A 23,958-nucleotide genomic window follows, 5' to 3' on the forward strand; every position below is an offset into this window, starting at 1 on the left:
CATTAAAACCTTGCAATTCTGCAACATTTGAAATATCTCAAGGAATTGCTGTGAAAATCAAAACTTAATAAGAAGTATAGACTTGAATGCCAAAAGTCAAGACCATATTTAGTAAATATATTCCCATGTATAGACAAATTTAAATAACGCTTGGTATAATTTATTTGATAAAAAGCAAAATGAAATGTTAAATTTTTTAACTTTTTATCTATCATCTGACCTCTCTATTTAGGTACAATGAACAATTAGGGACCTTTGAAGAGGACTCCATTTAATATTAGTTAATAAAATTAAATTATCCCAAGGAATAAATAGTTTTTATATATGTAACTGTATATGTAAACTCATTTAAACATATAGATGTAAATGGTTTTTTTATTACTTAAAAAAGCTAAAAAAAACCTTATTACTAAACTAAAAAAACCCACTGGGTTGGTCTAGCGGTAAAAACTCGTAGTTGTAAATCAGCTGATTTCAAAGTCGAAGTTCTCATGTTCAAATTCTAATAAATGTAGTTACTTTTATTCGGATTTGAATACTAGATCGAGGATGCTGACGTTCTTTGGTGGTTGGGTTTCAATTAATCACATGCTTCAGGAGTAATCGACCTGAGTTTGTTCATGACTACAAATTTACTGGTACAGTTAAATAACACTGATAAGTCGCTAATGACCTTAATTGTTGATACAGCTATAAATAAAAGTATTTGAAAAAAAAACTTTAAGAGATTCCAAAGGAAATTCCAAATTTTGAGATGAAATCATTTTATATATATATATATATATATAGAGTAATATGTTAGAAACAAAAGTGACTGGCACAAGAAAGGATTGTTTTCATGCAGAAAAAATTTGCTAGCATCGAATTAATATTTAAAAATTATTAAGATAATCTTAAAACATTTATCTAGTATGGCATTTAATGGTAGTAAAACATGGAAAATAGGAAAAGCAAAAAAGAAAACAGAGAGGCTTTTGAAATGTAGATTTACAGAAGAACATTGAAAATTAAGTAGACTGATGATGTATAAAATGAAGAAAACAAAAGTAGGAGAGGGAAGAAATTGGTGATAGAATATTGGTAAGACAAACTACATTGGTTGGTAACATATTAAGATATTCAGATTTAGTTACTTTAGTTATAGAGGGTAAAAACTGCAGAATATAAACAATGGAATATTTAAATTAGATAGCAGGGCATATGATAAAAATGAACGATTAGCATAGAACAGGAGGACACTCAAGTGACTATCACTCACAAAAAAAGGCATGTTCTTCTAAAAATGTTTTTCAAGATTCATCCATATTGTAAAACAGCGTAGTATTCACAGTTTTTATAATCCTAGATTATAGTCATAGAAATATGAGGCCAAATTTTACTTTGGTCCTTGCATCCTTCATTAGGATCACACCTCATTGTCAGAAATAAGTAATATCAATTATAAAAATAAAACAAAGGTTCCGTGAAAAAAAAATTAAATCAATATACTAAAGAAGGAATCATAGTAATATAATTATTTCACAAAAAAAAAAAACAGTCTATTGTTTCTTAATGTAACCTGAAATTCAGTCTGTCATGCGAATGTACAGATGGACAAACAGATGAAAACAATTTGTCTCAGTTATGTACAATGATTTTTTCCACAAACGATGTTCTTGTTACAATCATCTGGCATCATCACGTCGCCACCATGGTAAACCACTTTGGTCTCTGAAAAAAAAAAAATTTGTATAGAATATAAATAATTTTGAATAAGTTCATTCATTTACTGTAGCACACACATACCCCCATTGATAACAAAATTTCTTAACTTTCCCTAAAAAATTTTAAATCTTAAGTAATTTTTACATAATTATAAAATCCAATTTTATTTGAAAACTGTATATTGAACAAGAAATGCTAATATATGTCTCTTTGATATTTATATTAAATACCTTATTTAATACAAACAAATAACTGTTATACAATAACTTTATACCATAATTTTGTATTATTTTCACAAACATTAAGAAAATATTTTAATCTTAAAAATTTCCTTTATGGGATTTTTCTTAATTTGGTGAAACACCATTTGATACTTTCTTACATAAGTCGCATTTTGACTCTTCTACAACTGTTTGTTTGTCTGGAGATGCTCTCTGTACACAGATTTTTTTCATCCACAACCAATTGATGATTTCTTTATTCATTTTCATCACATCCTATTTTCAATCAATAGTTTAAGAAAAAATCAGAGCTGTGGATACCAGCTAGCTATTATCAAACAGGTCAAATTCTATGACGTAACTGAATAAAAGAAGTTCATTTTATACTCCTGTTTTAAGTAACAGATAACTTCAGTAAAATATATTTCAAATTAAAAATGACATCTTCACCTTCATGGATAATTTGAAGGTAAATTTTTGTGTTATTATTTCATAGTATAAAATGTTATAACAATGATGTATCGCTTTATGTCATTCAAATATTTAAAGTACAGCAAAATTAAACAAACAAAAAATTAGTAGGAAAATTTAGGGTAAAAAAATTACATATTCTGTATTTTGGGAATCTTAGCTCACACTTGGTAGCAATCTCTTTTACACTGATTCTCTGTATTCCTTTTCTTATTTTTATTAAGACACTGAATTACTGCCTTTGAATTTCTATCAAAAGGATTTATTCACATGAACAATATTTTTTAGGCCAATCCTTTAAATAAATATAAATGTACAACAAAATTAACTTCAAAAAAATCATACTAACTTCAAACACCTGGACTAAAAATTAACATTAAAATTTTGATTTTAATCTGAATTTTTTTAAAGTAGTTGCCAGTTAAGGATCAAAAGTTTATTGATAGTTGTTTGTTTTTAATTTGATACCGACTCTTAAATGTGAACATGTAAGGATGATTTGAAAAAAATATTATTTTTTCCATTTAAAAATGTTTTTTAAGTCTGTTTTATTATTATTTTTTTAAAAGTTTATTTTCCTTTCTTTTAATTTACAACTGGAAAAAGATTACAATACAAAGAAGTTAGTTTTCTGAATTACTTTTTCATTTGGTCATACAACTGGAAAAATCTATTTATAATTACACTTACAACATTATCAGAAAAAAACAACAATAGAAACAGAGGTTAAAGAACATAACACAATCTTATTGCCCTGAATAATATTAAATTATTAATATTTATCTGTTACTCAACTTTTATTCTAAATTAATTACACGTTTTATTATGTAATGCGCAACGACTCGTAAGTCAATAAAACAAAATTAATAAAAATAAAATACACATTTTTTCCAACTATAAAATAAAATATTTTCTTAGTAACTAATAAAAAATTGATTATAGCCTAATTATATCTGAAAAAAGTTATTATTTTATACATTACAATGCCATTCAGTACATTAAGAAATACATCATTTTAAATCCTGAGATGTTACTAATTTGAGATGGTTTCTTCTATCTTCAAAATTTTGAAATATAAATTAAAAATGTTTTTTTATTTTTATTTAAAATCCTGAGGTATTAACAGTCACTGATTAGGTAATTTTAAGTTAAAAAAAAAAAATTATTTTATTCAATTATTACAACAGATCTAAGATAATCTAGGAATTAATGGGTACGATGTATTCATGTATACATTTATCAGTCTATTTAGTGTAAAATGCTAGAGTAACATTCAATTTTATGAAAAAAACCTAATTTTAAAGTAACTTTGTTTATAACTATAAAATAAGACATTTCCTACTGAAACCGATACATTTCTATTAAATATGTATGTCTATATCCTACTACAATCAAACACCTAAAGTGATAAAAAAACTAAAGATGACCACTTGTAAATAATAATTACAACTTAATATTTTATTGTTGCATTAATATTATGTACGTTACGTCAACATATATGTATAATGTAATAATACTGCGATGTATGCTTTAAAAGAGAATATTGCAACAAAAAATAAATTTAATGTAATGAAAGATAAAAATCTATCAAATTTATCATCAATGAACTGCTTAAGGATAATTATTGATCATAATCTTACATGCAATGAGGAGTTGATTTAAAAAAAAAATAAAAATATTTTTGGACTAAAGTAAATATATTTAGTTTCAGTAATGATAAACTAATGAGAGAATATTTATCACACACTGATAATCTCTCAGATATAATTCTCAATAATTTCATTACTATAACAAGATTTTTAAAAGAATTTTTAGGTTATAGCAGAAAAATCATAAATACGAGTATATGTACGGTAGGAATAAGTAAGAATGAAATCTGATGGCAACAGTTTAAAAATCTGCACTTTATGATAAGTCCTTCATTACTTAATTAGTACAATTACAAAAAATTGTAGGTAGACAGATTTTATAAGAAATTTAAATATTCATAATTATAAGATAAGAAATGGAAAAGTTTTGGAAGTCATAAAATATAATTAGTAAAATAGTATTTTATATATATATATTTTCTTTTATTTTTATTTCTTTTTGCTTGATTATATTGCCACATAAGTTTGAAGCTTTTGCGTGGGATATGGAAATCAAAGGTACTTGTTCGTTATCACACTGCCACTTTTTTTGATTCAACTTCTTCAGATTTCACAAGAAAATGAATATTAACGTTTATTTAAGGTGGAAAAAGTACATTTTTTAATGAAAGATAAAAATTACAAAACGCCAATAAAAACCTCATAAACATAGTATAAATTCAAAACAGCATAATATAAACACAATTCTTAATTAACCACACATCTCAAGAATGGTTGGCCTGAGAATATACAAGAATACACTTCACTTACATTCATACATATCATCCCCTGAAGTAATATCTTACAGTGGTTCTGGAGGCTAAGCAAAGAAAGAAAAAGGTCATGTTGATATATATATAACCATTCATCAGCACATGGAGTCAACATTAAACAAATATAACATGCACTCACTAACAGACAAACTTTTTGTTTAATACATTGTAATAATACGTTAACACATTTTTTTTTGTTTTTTTTTTTTTACAAAGAAGCATAAAAAAAGTGAAAAAAGTTAAAAAAGTGCAATAACAAACAAGAACCAAATCGAATTTTGTAGCGTGTGAAAACCGCCACGCCTGACCGGGATTCGAACCCGGTACCGCCCGATAAAAGCCAAAGACGCTAACACTCTGCCACGGCTATTTGCACATCTTATATGGAGCCAAAGTTCATCGAAAAAATGCCATTCAGCATCGTCCGTTTAGCTTCTGACTTACTCTACTCGATACATGTAGAAAAAAAAATTGTCGCCGGTAACCAAATATAACCTTTGTTTACATTGGGTCTAAACAAAGGTAGGAAAGACTTCAGTTTCCAAAACCAGAACAGGATTCACTTACGATATCACTCGAGTTACTATTAAAAAATTGTTGTAAAAAGTAAATGAAATGACTGAAAGATATTAAAAAAGACATTGCATTATAAAATACAATTCGTTAAATTAACTTATAAATAAAACGGCTAATATAACGTTAGGAAAGCAACATATACATCAAACTTATTAAGGATATAATAAAAAGACGGGAAAATAACATAAGATTAATGAATTAAAAACTGCGACAAAAAATTAATAAAAGGAATATAAATTTGAATAAATAAACATAAACTTCAAATCACCACCACAAGCTTAAAAACTACACCGCTTAAATTAAACAGTAAAATAGTAATACAGAACACAAGTTAACCTTGACCGATCACAATGACCTTCACAATAATATAAGGAGGGAATTTATGAAACTTTTAACAACACAGTACAAATAACCACCGAGCGACAAATAGATCTACGAGGTGGATTACAGCGCCGGCCACCGCCTATATCGTACTGATGGAACTAGAACCGGTTTTAACTACATAACATCACGCATTTTGCCGAAATTTATAATTTTATTTTGCCGAAACGTAATCGCATCGAGTTCAATAATACTATTAAGTTTAAAGTAAAAAAGATAAAATCACTTCGACCATAGATCTCATAAATATAGCAAATTATTCCATCTTTAAAAATGAATGTGCTTATCGACACCGATTCCGTAATAACCAGGGTCGGTAATAAAGGAGGAATACTGACATTATTCCCGTCATACTTCTTTGGATTATTCATCAGAATAGATATGAAATTGTACCCTAGAAATTAATAAATTACTTTTATCTTTAATGAAAATATAAATTAAAACTTAAGTTATTTTCCAATGTAATCACACTACTTGATTGGCCCTTGTTAATATCGGCTCATCATCTCAAATCAAATCTGGATAACTTTAAAGTAATTTTAAAAAAATGAATCAGAAATATTCCATGTAAAACTAAACTATCCATAATACAAAACACTAACTGGATAAACAACAATAAATACTAAACCAAAATAATCTCTTAAAAACATAAAATAAAACTGCCTTAGAAAAACAAATCTATTTTTTTTTGTTCACCTTCATTTATCCCGCCCCGGAGGCGGAACCAGCACCTAAGCATAACTCAGCTCCAGGGGTGCCTTCGCATCAAACTACCTCGGCAGAACACAAGGTCCTGTCCAGGCAGCCAGGACTCGGTCTTGCAGTACATGCCATGCCTCTAATGGGGAACCCCCACCGGGACTATGGTCTTACATTCCCTCCCCCAGAGGCGCTGCGAAGAAGTCCTCGTCCAATCATTGATGGTAGGACGCCGGAGCCTCCTACCTCTCCTGTACGGGGCCGTCTCCCACAGACAGCCATCAGCACTGAGCAGGCGCCGCATCTTCATGTCGCAGGTGAAGCCTTGCGCATACCCTACCCTCGGGTACATATTCATGGAACCGACAGGAAGGACACTGAGCCTCTCGCCGGCAGTCCTTTCGTAGCTGACCGGCCTCACCGCAGATGAAACAGTGGCCACTACGATCTAGCCCGGTACACGAATTGGCCCTGGGGCCTGGCTTCCAGCAGCGAAAACACAGGTCGTCAAATGAACGTCTCTTAACCCTACAAGCCACCCATCCAATACGGATACGTCCATCAAACAATAATTTATCAGCAAGGATGGGAGGCACAGCCACAGTGTCCATCTGCGTCGCACCATAGACCGGACGCATGGACATAACGTCGATCGATACTGACTCCCCCGTGATTTTCCGAAACTCCGTAATGAACTCTAGGACAAAGTGTGGTTTGGGGGCCTTGTGTGTTGGTCTGTCGGCTAACATGTGGTCGGCAAAGGCGTAGCTAGGTGCAGTCTTCTCATCCAGACGATCTTACCCCATGTTGGGCGCCACTTGTTGCCGAATGGCTTCGACCGCACGTGGTACTTTTAAACCTTGTGGTAGTTCTGAAAAGTGCTGTTGTCGCCGAATGGCTTCGAAATTTCTAATCTCATTATAACATTCTCTAATTTCATTAGACGAATTATTGATAAAAATTTAATATTGAAATCTCATAAATCCTACAATTTGACTGATTCGAGCTAGGACTTGAAATATCAGATCTGTGGTCCAAAATTAAAGAAGATTTGTATTACAAAAGGCTTAGTATTAACGAATGACACAAATCCAGTGTATTTGTGGGGACAATAGGTATGCATTTCAAAATGAATATCGGGAAAGCTACGTAATATTTCTCAAGTTTCACGTACATTGATTAATTATACAAGAAATGAAAGAACTCACAACAGTTTTAGCCGTGCGCAAGCTCATAAACTGTTTCCTGTACCTTCCCCTTAAAAGGACTAGAAGTAAAGATGGCGACCCCCCAACAGAAAACGTTCTGTGTTTTGCAGTTAGCAAAATATGAATCTGTAATTACCGTTTAACGCGCGTTCCGTTTGAAGTTCTGTTTTGATCTCCGACTGATAACAAAATTCGCAGATGGTATAAACAATTTGAAACCACGGGCTATATTTGTAAACAGAACTGAATGTTTCCTGTGTCTTATCCCGACAGCAAGTTTACGATCGCTTTGGTTAACAGAATATGTAAGTATGTGTGCTTGTGAGATGAAATTTGTAGGGCTAAACGTGAATTTCGTTAGAAAAAATTTTTTTTTCTTTGCGGACGAGTCTAACTGTGACAATCAGGGAGGTTTTATTACTGTTTGAAAAATACATGCAACAAATGCTGCACTTAGGTGATTTAAGAAAATCCATTATTTAATTTTAATTTTCATGCCTGGAAAGAGAAACGTACACTTCTCTTAATCAACTCCAACACGATTCTTTTACCTCCATTTCATGTAAAAGTAGGGCTTTTCGAAATCTTTATTAAGGTGATGAATAGAAATAGTGCTGGATTTCATTATTTGAAAGAAAACTTTTTACGAAGGTACTGATCCTGAAATTAAAGAACGAATTTTTATTGGTCCCAAAATTAAAAACTTCATATAAGATGAATAATTTGAAGATCTGTTAAAACAAGTTGAAAATTCAGCGTGGAGGTTGTTAAAAAATGTTATGAAAGTTTTTTAGAACTCAAGTCTCAAATTACCATGAGATTACGGGTGAACTGTTACAGCCATTATAAAGATATGTTATAAATCCCTCACAATTCATTTCTAGGGCACCCACCAGGATTCCTTCCCGAATAACTTGGTGCCGTTAGTGACGAATATGAGGAGCGTTTTAAGACTACCATGGAAAAGAGGTACTAGGGACAATGGAGTGCAAGAATGCTTGCTGATTACTATTGGATAATGAAGAAGGATATTCAAGATGTCAGACACGGAAGGAAAATAACAACTATCACATCTGGTATCACAAATATATATATAATTTTTTTGTCTTCAGCCATTTGACTAGTTTGATGCAGCACTCCAAGATTCCCTATCTAGTGCTAGTCATTTAATTTCGGTATACCCTCTACATCCCTAACAATTTGTTTTACATATTCCAAAGGTCTTAGGCCTGCACAATTTTTTCCTTCAACCTGTCCCTCCAATATTAAAGCGACTATTCCAGGATGCCTTAATATGTGGCCTATAAGTCTGTCTCTTCTTTTAACTATATTTTTCCAAATGCTTCTTTCTTCAACTATATGCCGCAACACCATTTCGTTTGCCACTTTATCCACCCATCTGATGTTTAATATTTTCCTATAGAACCGCATTTCAAAAGCTTCTAGTCTTTTCTTCTTAGGTACTCCGATCGTCCAAGTTTCTCTTCCATATAAAGCGACGCTCCAAACATACACTTTCAAAAATCTTTTCCTGACATTTAAATTAATTTCTGATGTAAGCAAATTATATTTCTGACTGAAGGCTCGTTTCGCCTGAGCTATTCGGCATTTTATATCGCTCCTGCTTCGTCCATCTTTAGAAATTCCACATCCCAAATAACAAAATTCTTCTACCTCCATAATCTTTTCTCCTCCTGTTTTCACATTCAGTGGTCCATCTTCGTTATTTCTACTACATTTCATTACTTTCGTTTTGTTCTTGTTTATTTTCATGCGGTAGTTCTTGCGTAGGATTTCATCCATGCCGTTCACTGTTTCTTCTAAATCTCTTTTACTCTCGGCTAGAATTACTATATCATCAGCAAATCGTAGCATCTTTATTTTTTCACCTTGTACTGTTACTCCGGATCTAAATTCTTCTTTAACATCATTAACTGCTAGTTCTATGTAAATATTAAAAAGTTACGGGGATAGGGAACATCCTTGTCGGACTCCCTTTTTTATTACGGCTTCTTTCTTATGCTCTTCAATTATTACTGTTGCTGTTTGGTTCCTGTAAATTTTAGCAATTGTTCTTCTATCTCTGTATTTGAACTCTAATTTTTTTTAAATGCTGAACTACTAAAACGCTTCCTCACCTGCACTGCGCATTAATTCTACAGGTATTCCTTCTATTCCATGAGCCTTTCTGCCATTCAAATCTTTTAATGCTCTCTTAAATTCAGATCTCAGTATTGTTTCTCCCCTTTCATCCTCTTCTTCCTCTATAACATCATTTTCTAATTCATTTCCTCCGTATAACTCTTCAATATATTCCAACCACCTATCGACTTTGCCATTCGTATTATAAATCGGTGTACCATCTTTGATTAACACATTATTCGATTTTTTATATATATATATACAAAATTTATAATAATATATTTATTTATTTACATTTATATATAAATATATAATAACATTAATATAATTTATTATTTATATAATTTATTTATTTATATTTTAACAAGATCGGTATAGCTGACCTGAGTAACGGATTCCTGCCAATTAAGAAGAAAGTAGTAGAAAATATAATAATGGGAGAATCCAGAAAGTGGCTAAAAGGAACCTTTTTAGTAAAGGTAACAAGTCCGTTTAACAATGGTCTTTGTTATACTGCCCAATGACACACAATAAACAAATGTTTGTATCATGAGAAGTGTTACCAGATCAAGGTTTGGAATTTCACGGGAAAATGTGAGGGCTCGGTCGATCATTCTCACACTTCACGTTGGATCAAGTCCCGCAAGTTAAGAAGACAGAAGTATAAATACTCCTGGGAAGACCAGTTAAAAGCAGTTCTGCGAGATGTGAGTTCTGCAAATCAGTCCGCGAAACGTCAGTCAGCAAGAATATTTTGCGAGGAAGTCAGTGAAGGAGCGAATTTCGAGTGCAGGTTTGATGTAATTAAGGTGACGCCACGAGTAACTACAGTAGAGGAAAACAAGAAGTGGGTCGGTGAGTAAGACTATAAGTGAAAGAAATAACGTACTAAATTTCATTCATAAACAGTCAGAGTAGTTTTATTTGTGAACAGCAAAGGTATTTGCCGTAAAAGAATTTTATTCTTGTCTTACCTATTGTACTATTAATACAAGACTAGTGATTAAAGTGTTAAGACTAGCAGTCATGCTATGTTTTTGTCAATGGGACTGAATTATGGTTTTCATTATTTATTTGCCTATGAGTAAATCATGATAATTTTTTTAAATTACGTTTTTTATATAATCTCAGTTTATTATTATTATTATTGACATTTACGATTATTTGTTTGACATTTAATAATACTGTTGCCATTATTATCATTATTCTAATTATTATTGTGGGATTTTTTATTGTCTGTTATTATTACTATTATTTTGATTATTACTGTGGTTGTGATTATTATACTTTCTTTAATTATTTGTTTTATGATTGTCGTACTATTATTACTATTGTCATTATTATTGATCTGTCTGGTTGTACTTACGTTCTTTAACCAATAAATTGTAATTACATAAACATTCTCCATTGTCAATCTCACAATATCCTGATCGAGCCGCGAATACGCAACAATGTCACAAATAAAAAATCTTTGGACGACAGAGAACCACTTACATATATTTGTTAAAAAATTTCTATTAGGTTTATATACTTTCACTCTTATGCTAAAAAAAAAAAACCTTTAATTTTTACACGACTTGCCAAAAAGGAGTATAATGTATTTAGGATGTATGTATGGTTCCACCTTAGCAGTTCAACGTCTGAACCGATTTAGATTATGACCCCGCGTTAGAATCCTTACGTTACCTATATCCTAAAAATATAAATATTAATTATTTATATTATATTATTTTAATTTTGAATTATATATAATTAAATATATATATTTAATTAAAATATTTAAAAAACATACGAGTACTATATACAAATGCTATAACAAAATTGTCAACCGCATGCTCTTTAATTATCCTTTATTAAAGAGTAATGTTTGCTCACCCGCGCACCTAACGCGTTCAGAATGCGCTCATTTGAAAATCAAAAGCGAATTTCAAAAACCGTGCCCAGACGTTTCCGATTTATACCGCTAGGTGGCGAATTTTATTTTTATTTATTTATTTTTTTTTGTTTTTTCCCAGTCGTGTTTTTTTAATTTTTAACAGATTTAAAACTTGTTTTCTCCATTATTACACGGAGAAAGATTGCAATTGTTAGCCGATACCAACATGCGATTTCAAAAGAAAAGAAAAAAATATTAATTTTAGTTTATATATTTATATTTGAGCACGGGAAAAAATAATATTAAAATGCATGTATAAACCATTTTTTCACGAATAATTAATTATCAAAGAATAAGTTTTAGGAAAATCATATATGTTTCTAAAAAACACACCTGACTTGGAATTAAAATAAATTAAACTTAGAACTGGTTTAGAAAATAAATATTATTTATTCTTATAAATCAAAATAAAAAAAATACTAACAAACAAGTGCAAAAAACTAAATAAAAATGGATGTAGGATGATTCGACAAATTACTTTAAAATTGTTGTTTTTAAATAAGATCAATATAATAATAATAATTATCGTTAAGACAATTATTTCAATCATTTCTCAAGAAGGCCAACTATTATTTCGCGCCAGGGACCAAAATAGTAGCCAGTATGAGACCATACAGAAAATGACAGAACTATTATCTTTTTTTAATTTAATTAGACGTCAGTCAATTAAGCATCATATACTTTATTCAAGCATGCTACACCGCATGAATAAGACAGCGAGAATGAGAGCTGGTAGAGGAGGGAATTAAGAAATTAAAAAACAGAACGAATATCAGGTTGGTAAATTATAGCCATGTCGTGATTTATATATATGTGCTACATAAAGTTATTCGCCGAACAGAATTCTTACAAGTACGTATCTTTCAATTTCAATCACCATAAATACGTGATTTGTAATGTTCAACATTTTAGTTTGAACTTTAATCAATACTTCAAGAGTCTAAATAATAATACTTAATAGTACATACACGTTTAATACATGTAAGACTGCAGAGAATTGTCAAACATATCAACTGCATAAAAAATAAATCACTGTACCAAAGTAAAAACTATTTACTAAAGAAAAAAAATTAGTTTCAAATGGTCTGCAATAAAAATAACACAACCCGTGTTATAATACTTTTTATTTATTTATTTTTTAAATATTCAAGGGCGAAACGAGTCTTCAGTAAGAAATATAATTAGTTTACATCAAAAATGAATTTAAACGTCAGGAAAAGATTTTTGAAAGTATATGTTTGGAGCGTAGCTTTATATGGAAGTAAAACTTGGACGATCGGAGTACCTGAGAAGAAAAGATTAGAATCTTTTGAAATGCGGTGCTATAGGAGAATGTTAAAAATCAGATGGGTGGATAAAGTGACAAATGAAGAGGTGTTGCGGCAAATAGATGAAGAAAGAAGCTTTTGGAAAAATATAGTTAAAAGAAGAGACAGACTTACTTATAGCCACATATTAAGGCATTCCGGAATAATCGCTTTAATATTGGAGGAACAGGTAGAAGGAAAAAATTGTGCAGACAGGCAACGTTTGGAATATGTAAAACAAATTATTAGGGATGTAGGATATAGGGGGTATACCGAAATTAAATGACTAGCACTAGGTAGGGAATCTTGGAGAGCTGCATCAAACCAATGACTGAAGACAAAAACAAATTTTTAACGATAATCACAAATTGCTTGAGAATTTTAGAAACAAATCATGAAAAAAAATTTAGCAATAAGGACAATTTTACTTCCTGCTTTCTCCATTACTGCGAAAAAGCTAGATATCAGCGAAGATACTTGTCTACTGTTATTTTATTTATTGCAGTCACCTTTGAATTCCTTTCAAACAATCTTACAGAAAAGGTAATGTCATATGTTACTATGTTAACATAGCAGCAATAAGTTTTTAGATCGTTATAGGGAACCGTAAAACAGGAAAATTTAAATCTACCAGGTTTGAAAGATTTATATTTTCAAACAGCAGCGTATAAATTTCATGTAGAAAAAATCGGTTAACGACGCATAAAAATTAAAAATTCGAGAAAATGAATTAGCAAGATACAACCTTATCAATCCATAGGTCTGATATTTTGGTTTACATTTGCCACCAGATTTTTGGTGGGAACCGACCTACACTATTTCAGCAACACATAATAATTAGAAAATTAATAACAGGATTCCTACCGAATTTTAAGATTAATTTTTCCTTACTTTTACTGACCAATTTAGTAAAACTTTCCTGACTCATACTGTTATGCTAATGCGCGTTTACTTTGCAAAATATATACATATTTTAGTTTTTTGTAGCCTCCACCATGCTCATAGCTGCCGAACTCACGCCTTTTTTTTTATTTTTACATTCATTTTTAAATTTTATTTTTTAATGATTTTTTTACAAAATAAATTCAAAATTAGGCTATTTTCTTGTGATAAATTGTTTCAGTAAATTACATTGTAAAAAAAAAAATTAATAAGTTTCTTGAGTAAAAATGAACTTTACGGTAACACAGATAATAAATAAAAACTAACTAAAGCAATTTTTAAAAATAATTGGTTCGCACCTACGAGTACTTGAAAATTTTTCACAAAAACTAGCCTACATTATTTTGTGAATTAAAAAAAAAATAATAAACAATATTAATAACTTGGTTTGCATAAAAATGCTAAGAAACACAATTTCAATTTAACAAAGAATATATGTATGTATGTATGATCACAACATTTTTTTTTTTTTTTTTGTTTATTTAATCTCTAGGACCACCGTTAGGTATTGCTTCAGATGAATGATTTGTAGCGTGTGTGAAAATACCATGCCTGACCGGGATTCGAACCCGGCACCTCCGGATGAAAGGCCGAGTCGCTACCACTCGCGCCACGGAGGCCGGCATGATCACAACTTAAGGAAAATTAAACTCACTGAAAGTAATACAGATAAGAAAATTAATATCTTATTTTTTACAGAAAACATACATTATTAACATTTACTTGAAAAATATTTTGTCATTATTATTCTAACACCAAAAAATAATATTACGACATCTCATTACATATGTACGTATAAACAACAGGGAGACTTTTCTTCAATATTTTTAGGTTCCTAATGGTTTGTCCTTTTCTAAATGTTTAATTTCGGCGGCTATTTGTTTTTCTTCTGCCAAGATTGTAGCTCTCAACATATTCCTTTCTTCCTCCAGTTTTTTAATTTCAGCTTGCATTTTCCTATTTGGGTTCTATTCTGTTCTTCTTGAGAGAAGTTTTTATTTTTTCTACAAGTCATTCTTCATATCGTCTTCTAGAGCTTCTTACTGCAGTGAGCACTTTTTTTTGTAATGAAAACATTCTCCTTGCCCCAGCATCTAAAATTGCATAAAATCTTTTCGTTTATAAATTATTGTCTCATCGTGCAAATTCTCCACAAGAGATTTGGTAATGGAAAAGCCACCTCTGAAAATGCAATTCTCTGAAATTTTTTGTAATTTTTCCTGACTATTACTGATTTTTTTTTGTAAAAATTTCTGACTAAGTTTATATTCCTGACTTTTCCTGCCTGTGAGAACCATGAATAAATTAACGCAATCAAATTTTTAACACATCGGCTAATAGGAGAATCAGTTTACATAATTTTTATCCGATTAAAACCCGTCTTTATTATTTGTTTTTGGTCATCAGTCATTTTATTGATTTGATTTTCATTAATCCTTTTTATTTTTGCGGTAATTTTTTAACATCGAAATAATTTAAACGTTCTGAAATATCTGTTTCATATTATGCAATGATTTTACCCTAAACGTTTCTGGAATAAACCTGGATATCTAACCTGGTAATTAAGATCAAGATATCCTGACGATCTAACTCGCATCTTTACAAGATTCTACCACAAATATCTCTCATCTCGTATTCGTCTTTACACCTTTTCATTTTGTACTATATCGACTTACTTAATATTCAACTTTTTCCTATAGCACCACATTTCAAGTCCAACTATCCTTTTCTTTTTTTTTTATTACTGATGTTTCACCACCATTATAAAGCGCAAAACTCTACGCAAAGTTTCTAAAGAATTTTCTTTCTAATTCTCAGCTCTATATTTGATACTTTTTCAGCGTAAAAACTTGTTTATGCTAATGCACTTTCTATATTTTTATTACTTCCCCCTTCACTCTACGTAATTTTACTAACTAAACGAAGCATCCACCGACGCGGCTTTGCCCGTTCTAAACACTATAGACTTTCAAAAATTGGAAATAGTTTTTTACTAATGTGCGACTTGTTGCTTTCAGAGTTATCGCTACTCACAACTTACCGGATAAAATAAAATACGTGTTTCCAAAGTCAAAATTTTAATGAAATCGGGATTGTTCAAGAACTACATTACTCCCAGCACACGAAAGTCCAGAATTTTCATCATTCCATTTTTGACACTGCGATGGTTACATATTTGTCGTTATACTTATATGAATGGTTTTCAAGTCAATTTCAGGGCGATAATCAAAAGCTGATTTCAGACCTAACATATTTCTCGAAGCTTGAACTCGATTTTGAGCCGATTGCAAACGTTGCTCTTCAACTTTTTGAGAACGCTCTGGCGTAGATTTACGTTGTCAATGATCATAAATTCTAGTTGCCCTAAAATTCTTCTTTCTATTTGTGACCTCGCCGACCAAGACGTTACGAAAATATTAATCCCCAATTGAAACTCGAATGTATCCCGATTATATGTATAGCTTACCCGGGTACTTCTTAATTTAGGATATAAAACAGTATAAAGTGCTACTTTATTCAAATCACTATAGATACTCATTACGGTAGTTATTTCATAAGTAGTAAGTAATTCTCATAAATAACTTCCTGAAGACGATATCGAAATTCAATATTCCTCAAACCATCCAAGCTTCGTTAAATACATAAACAGTTGTCAGTCACTTTAATTTTATTATAAAACTAATTTGTTTTAACGTATATTACGGTAATAATACAAACTGATCTTTTACAGACTTTTTTTTATTTTCGTAACGTGTACGTTGCAATCTGTTCAACTAGTGAACAATAAGCATCCTCCACCCGCGGCCAAAATAGATGAAAATGATATATATGACATTTAAATGAGGTGTCGTCTTGTACAGACCCAGACCAACCATTCCATTCCTGAGACGTGTAGTTAATTAAACTTCAACCATCAAAGTGCATCCACTGCCTAGTATTCAAATATGTGAGCAACTAACGTTTCCTACGATTTGTCCCTCAGAACCTTCGACTTCGAAAATCAGCTGTTAAATAACTGATTTGCGACGACGACTTAACCACTAGAACAGCCCGGTAGGCTTATAAACAATGACTTGAAATTTAGTAAATCACATTATAACCGTCTGAAGAAATCGACATTAACATAGGAAAATGGAAATCGATGTAGACAACATTAAATTTAGTAAAAGAAGTTCTAGGTTATTTCTTTATACGTCTTTTTTATTTACTTTTTATGTAGTAATGAGATAGGTGAGGTTTGAATTGTAATAATCAATCCGGAGGTCATAAGGAAAGCTACAGTTAAGATTTCGTAATGATTGATTCAGTAGTTTTCAAGGTTATCGGGAACAAACGAAAAAGACGTATATAGTATATAAAAAGAAGTATGTAGTAGTTAAATGACAAAATTCTCATGGTTCTGATGTTCGTATTAACTTAATGTTAAATTTCTCACTAACCTCCTTTCTATCGCATTTCATGTTTACCTTTATTTCACGTCTATTATTCTTTAATTCCTGTATCGTTGCATCTTCTATATCTAAGCTGAATATCAATGAGATAGACTACACCTTTATATTATTTTTGCTCAATCAGAGCGTCCTTCCTTCAACGTCTACACTTATCGCTGATTTCTGGTTCTTGTACTGAATGTAGTCTTTTTATTTCGTATATCTAAGTACAATTTTCTATAAAATTAAAAAAAAAAATTATTCGATTCCATTATAAATCATTACATGGATTATTAGATTTTTTGACCTTATTAAAACAAAAATAAATAAAATGGAAAATTTAAGCAATCTTTTTTGGTAAGAAGTAAAACAACTGGAAGGACGAACGACTACAAGTTTTACATGGAAAAGTCAAAAACAGAAATCTATTAATAGGAAAAGAAAGAATACAAATAAAAATAAATTTGTTTTTTAAATCAATTAAAAGAAAACTGAAAGTGAAGAAGCCAATTTATCAAGTAAACTGTAAGAGGTTGAAAATACTGATTTGAATTCAGTTAAAAAAAATCGATTCATGTTTATACACTTTAAAGAATTCAAACAATACTTGAAGATGTAAACTTGTACAATCAACAAGAATATTGTTCGATTTCCAAAAATTAAAGGACATTATGTTAACAAGTTTTATATACGATCTATTCAGGTAGGGTATTATGCGGCATTAATCATATTACCCGTCTGAAACAAACAAAAGACGTCCAGATTAATCGGAAAGGCTATACGAAAAAGAAATTACAATTCTATCATCCGAGAAGCTTCGTTGAAAAAAGAGATTTCATTTATTTTTATTTTCTCGTTTAATTTTGTATTTGTAGCTACTGGTAATTACAATTCTACAACGTTAAATCGATTTATGTAAATGAATCCTTACGACGTTAAGTAAAAGCGAGTCTACATAATTTAAATTAAATAAAAACAGGAAAGGTTACGAAATATTATCTTGAATCATATTCGTGATTAAACCCCCTCACCATAAGAAAAAAAAAGTAATATAATATCCGTTAAGTCAAAAATTATTATGAAATTATAAATTATGAAGAAGGAACTAGACTATTATTCAATTAATCCGGCAAAGAGGCTGCCTGTGTTTAATAAAATACAGGCTAAGTTATACCGCCCGCTTAGTTATTAAATCATCTCAAACGAAGCTGTGCTTTTTAATAAGCAATTACAACTCCGCTACATTTCTCTACACTAATAAATGCAAATTTCTTTATTACACATTCAGTGACATACAATTATTTTTTTTAAAAAGTACTAAATATCAGTCGTAACTAGCTTTGTTTATAAAATTCACAAATTAAACGGTGCCGATAAAACAGGCGATTTAAAAAAAAAAATAGAATAGAAATTTATTTATTATCATCTAACTGTACCTCAGAACATTCTAAATTTTGAAAACTACATCTGAAAATGATCACCATTTTGAATCGGATATTCTATAAATTCAGTTTTAATGTTTTAACAAACGATAAAACTTATCCGCAACAGTTACGGTAAATCGTGATGAGTTATTTTCTTTCACTTCAACTTTTGTGGGCCGTCTTTTTTCAAATAGCATCACAAGAATAAATCACATGCTCTGAACTCCAGTGATTTCACGGACCATGGAATACCGCCGTATCTGTAGATAATGCGGTCTGAAAACAATTTTAATTATAATCCATTGCTCGCCTAGCCGGGTGGCCATTTGATCCACGCCGTAGAAACCACGTGTCTCTTATTGATTTCAGAGTTCTTCGCTATTTGAGGAGACAAAAATTCTTCTATTATCCGGACATATCGCTCTGATGTAACAGCAGTCCCATCAAAAATAAATACGAAGCGATTAACGTACAGGAGCTATTGTTATCATATGGTAACATTACTACTCTGCCCAACAGTTCTTGATGGCTTGTTTGTGTCTGGCAATGAAGTTTTATTGGTGCTTGTTTATTATCGCATCGCCACTTTTTTCACTTTTTTTTTAAGCAACTTCTTCGTCAAAAAACAACGTATTAAACAAAAAATATGTTTGTTAGCGAGCGTAGGTTATGCTTGTTTAGATTATGTTGACTCAACCCACCGGGTTGGTCTAGTGGTTAAACTCGTCATCGCAAATCAGCTGATTTTGAAGTTGAGAGTTCTAAGGTTCAAATCCTACTAAAGGCAATTACTTTTATATGGATTTGAATATTAGATACCGGTGTTCTTTGGCGGTTAGGTTTCAATTAACCACACATCTCAGGACTGGTCCACCTGAGGCTGTACAAGACTACACCTCATTTACGTTCTTACATATCATCCTCACTCATCCTCTGAAGGAATACCTTACGATGGTTCCGGAGGCTAAACAGAAAAAGAGAGATTATGTCGACTCCGTGCACTGACGAAGCGTACGTATATCAATACAACCCAAACAAACATAACCTACGTTCGCTAACCTTGTCTAATTACGTTAAATATACATACGAGGTGTGTGACAAAAGTAAAGAGATTGGTAACACTGCGAACGATCTGGCAACGCTGCGTGTACCGGTCTGTGCTAGACCGGATTGTTCATCCCTTCCACATGCTCAGTACGAGTTTCAAATCTGTTTAGCCAACACTTTATTTTTGACAGCGCCATCAATGAAGTTGTGTTTTTGTTGTGCGTTACGAAAATGGAGCATCGGAATTTAGAGCGACGTTGTGCGATCAAGTTTGGTGTTAAACTTGGGGAATCCGCGAGTGTGACCTTTGAAAAGTTGAAACAGGCCTATGGGGAACATTGCTTATCAAGAGCACAAGATCATTTTCCGCTGGCACAAATCATTTTTGGAAGGCCGAGAACACGTTGAAGATCAACCTCGCTCAGGGAGACCTTCAAGTTCAAAATCGGAAGAAAACATTGAGCGTGTGAGGGTTTTTGTGAGATCAGACCGTCGTTTAACAATAAGGATGATGAGTGAACGGTTAAATTTAAACACTTTCACAGTACATCAAATTTTGTCAGACGATTTGGACGTGCGAAAGGTTTGTGTGAAATTGGTGCCGAAAAACCTCACAACGGAACAGAAGGACAATCGAAGAAACGTGTGCGTTGATCTTCTTGAGAGGATTGACAATGACCAAGAATTCTTCAATCGTGTGATCATAGGTCCTGGATATTTCCAGGACATAAATCCTGAATATCTGAGTATGATCCTGAAACAAAGCAGCAAAGCGAAGAGTGACACACTCCGTCATCTCCTCGACCGAAAAAATGTCGAATGAGCAAATCAAATATCAAAACCATGCTGATTTCCTTTTTTGACAGTAAGGGTATCGTGCGTAAAGAATTTGTTCCACCAGGACAAACTGTCAACCAAGAGTTTTACAAAGGTGTCCTTGAAAGGCTCAGAAAGAGTGATTCGCGTGAGACCAGACATTGCAGACAAGTGGATGCTTCATTATGACAATACCCCGTGTCACACGGCCATTTCCATTAGGAAATTTCTGACCTCAAAACGCATTCCTACGGTTCATTCACCCGATTTGAGTCCTTGTGACTTTTTCCTTTTCCCGAAATTGAAACATGTCTTAAAAGGACGTCATTTTGGGACTCTGGAGAGCATTCAAAAGACTGTGACCGACCAGTTAAAAGCCCAACCAGTTGAAGCCTTCCAGCGCTGCTACCAGGAGTGGGAACAACGACTCCGCCGGTGTATAGCTGCCCAAGGGAACTACTTTGAAGAGGATAATATTGTTGTTTGAAAAAAAAAAAAACTTTGGTAAGTAAAAAGTCAGTCTCATTACTTTTCTCATACACCTCGTATTACATGCAACTTATTAATAACATAACCTTTTGTTATTGCACCGCCACTTTGGTGATAAATGTTTTAAAGTGAATAAGTATATGTTTTTCAAATAATATTACTTAGGAATCTTTTGCCGATATTCTGTAAATGCAAAAAAAACACATTATGACTTTCAATTTTAAACATCAACGTTTTCGCTGCATGAAAAGAGATTGTAGAAAAGATATTTATTTACGACGCAAAGATAACTGGTTCGATGGAAGTGGATTACCATTTATAAAAATCGTTAGATTTATATACTGTTTTGTTAGTGCTACGAATTGACAATTGTAAAATGGTATGAACGTGAGTTAAAAACGTGGAAAACGCTAAATCGAGTGGAATAATTATACGAGAGAATTTTATGTTCGTGGTATTCAAAATAAAGATGTGTCAAAAATCGGACGACGAGGAACGATAGTAGAAATTGATGAAAGTTTATTTCCAATGAAAAATATGTTTAAAAAAAACTTTTGAAACACCACTCTTAAATTAAACGCACTAAAACGTAAAAAAAAAGTGATAGCTTCAAATTAAAAATTTGATGTTTTTGCAATTTTTTTCATATGCGTGATGAATGACCTAAAGAGTAGGTACCGACACTCCGGTTGATCAAGAGTGTACCCGATGCGTTAAACAGTTAGCGCTCGACCTGCTGATACACACGCCGTTGGAATCGTGAAAATCGGACGAGCGATTGCCGAGGTATTACGGCGGCACCCCATCGCATCCCTCCCTAATTTCCGAACGCACCCCGGGGGCACTTACTGGCAGCAAATGGGGCAACGACAAGGGGGGTCGAACAAACTTTTCAGAGCGCTAGGGCCGATCGTGTTCGAGATATTTGCGATTTTCGTCCAAAAATTCAGACGCGATTAAAAAAAAGCACTAAATTTTCTAAAAACTTCTGTAGCTATTGTACAGAATTTCTAGTAGAAACTGTATACCCTAATATATATCTCACTTGTTTATAAAACTAATAGCGTGTTATTATTTAGCTCCAGTCTGTTGTTATAGTAGGTAGTGGTAAAATTATGTATATCAGACGTGTGCGAATTTTAAATCCAAACTTAACGAAACAGACAAAGTTATATTTCACTAAGAAAATATAGATGTAAACGTAGTCGCGTAAGTTCAAGGGGCATTTTTTTTACTCAGCAACTTAGGTGCATCTTAGCGACTTGAAAATGTTGTTAAAATGTGTTCTCATCAGGAGTAAACCTGTATGCAAAATTTCAGAGCGAATGTATAAGCGGAAGTGCTTTAAAATTCGAATGAAAGGTTCCGTACCATGAATCTCACATACATAGTCCAAGAGCGGGTTAATATATAAGTGTGGTAATAAAAAAATAATACAGAGTGTTACCGTAGCAGTGCCTTTTGGTGGCATTTGTCGCGAGACGAAAGGGTGTTTTACAGAAATATCTGATCCGTCTGCTGTAACATTGTTGAATGACATAAAAAGAATTAATGATGGTACTAGTATGTATTCTGACAGCCAAAGAACGTATCAAATTTCCACTCTAGAAGAAGGCTTTCATCGTGCTCAATTGAATCACAAATATAATTTTGTAAATCCTGAGAAAGAAGTCTCCACACTCAAAATATTGAAAAATTGTAGGGTTCTTGCAAATGGAGGAATAAAAAAACATCGTGCCACTGTTTTTCATCATCATTTGGTAAGTTATTTAGCTGAATTCATGTGGGGTAAAAGTATTGGAAACGGCGAAAATATCTTCAATTCTATTCTCAATAGCATTCGCGAGTTTTATCCTCCGAAAGTGTGATGTATTGTGTTTGTTTATATTACGGTGTTTATGAATTTATATTGTATTTATGAGGTGCTTATTGGTGTTTTGTAATTTTTATTTTACATTAAAAAATGTACTTTTTCACCTTGAATAAATGTTATTATTCATTTTCTCGTCAAATCTGAAGAAGTTGCATTAAAAAAGTGACGGTGCGATAACAAATAAGTACAGTTTTGTTTATTTACTTAACTACTTCGGTGCAGAAAGTCATACTATTATGTCAATCAGTTTCATATAACGCCTACACTACTTGAATTTTATATCCTTTTTAAGTATCCTTTGAACAATGATATTTGACAAACCGACAAAGTAAATAAGTACGGGTAAACTATTTTGAGGTTCATAGCATCCCCAGTTCTTACTGCGTCAATGTTTTTAAGTGTACACAGCAGGCTTGTATACAGAAACTTCCTGTTTATCGGGACTTTAATAGCAAGGACGGATCCCTATCATTCCAGTGGATATGAAAAGGCTTCGAAATAACGACTGTGCAACAGTAAAACCCTCGGCATTTTTATTGAATGGTTTATTCGTAAACGCACGCAGTAAAACGCTTGGTCATAACTAAAATACAAAAAAAAGAAAGTATTTTTACTAAGTCTTACAGAACACGTCGGAATATTACGGGATAAAGCTGTTTTTAAAATAATCCAAATGGTTTTCAATCTTTAAAGAAATCATTAAACTGTGAAAGATTTTGAATTTTATTATTTTAATTAAACGACACCTCTAAGTAGCAACGTTAAAAATAATTACTTTTTCCACTGTTACTTTAAAATTAAAATGATAAAATCAAGATAAAAATGTCTTAAAATGAAACTATATTTGTATTATCGTTAAAAAAAATGGAGGCCCGATTTATTTTATTCCT

The 23,958-nt window shown here is 31.9% G+C and overlaps 1 protein-coding gene across 3 annotated transcripts in view; it reads right to left on the reverse strand.

Annotated features, from left to right (window-relative positions):
• Window positions 1-23,958, reverse strand: part of LOC142329859 (uncharacterized) — an 86,943-nt gene that overhangs the window by 4,970 nt on the left and 58,015 nt on the right. The window contains exon 5 of one of the 3 annotated variants that reach the window (XR_012757604.1): window positions 1,559-1,710. The exons of 1 other annotated variant lie outside the window; for it this stretch is intronic. Coding sequence is in view for 1 of the 2 variants with exons in the window: in XM_075374738.1 (XP_075230853.1) it covers window positions 1,665-1,710 (46 nt within the window). In the remaining variant the exon portion in view is untranslated. Of the gene's footprint in view, window positions 1-1,487; window positions 1,711-23,958 lie in introns of those variants that run through there. One more of the 3 variants, XM_075374738.1, reaches the window with a different exon arrangement.

Source organism: Lycorma delicatula, chromosome 9 (assembly GCF_047948215.1).
Source record: "Lycorma delicatula isolate Av1 chromosome 9, ASM4794821v1, whole genome shotgun sequence".
Classification (NCBI taxonomy): domain Eukaryota; kingdom Metazoa; phylum Arthropoda; class Insecta; order Hemiptera; family Fulgoridae; genus Lycorma; species Lycorma delicatula.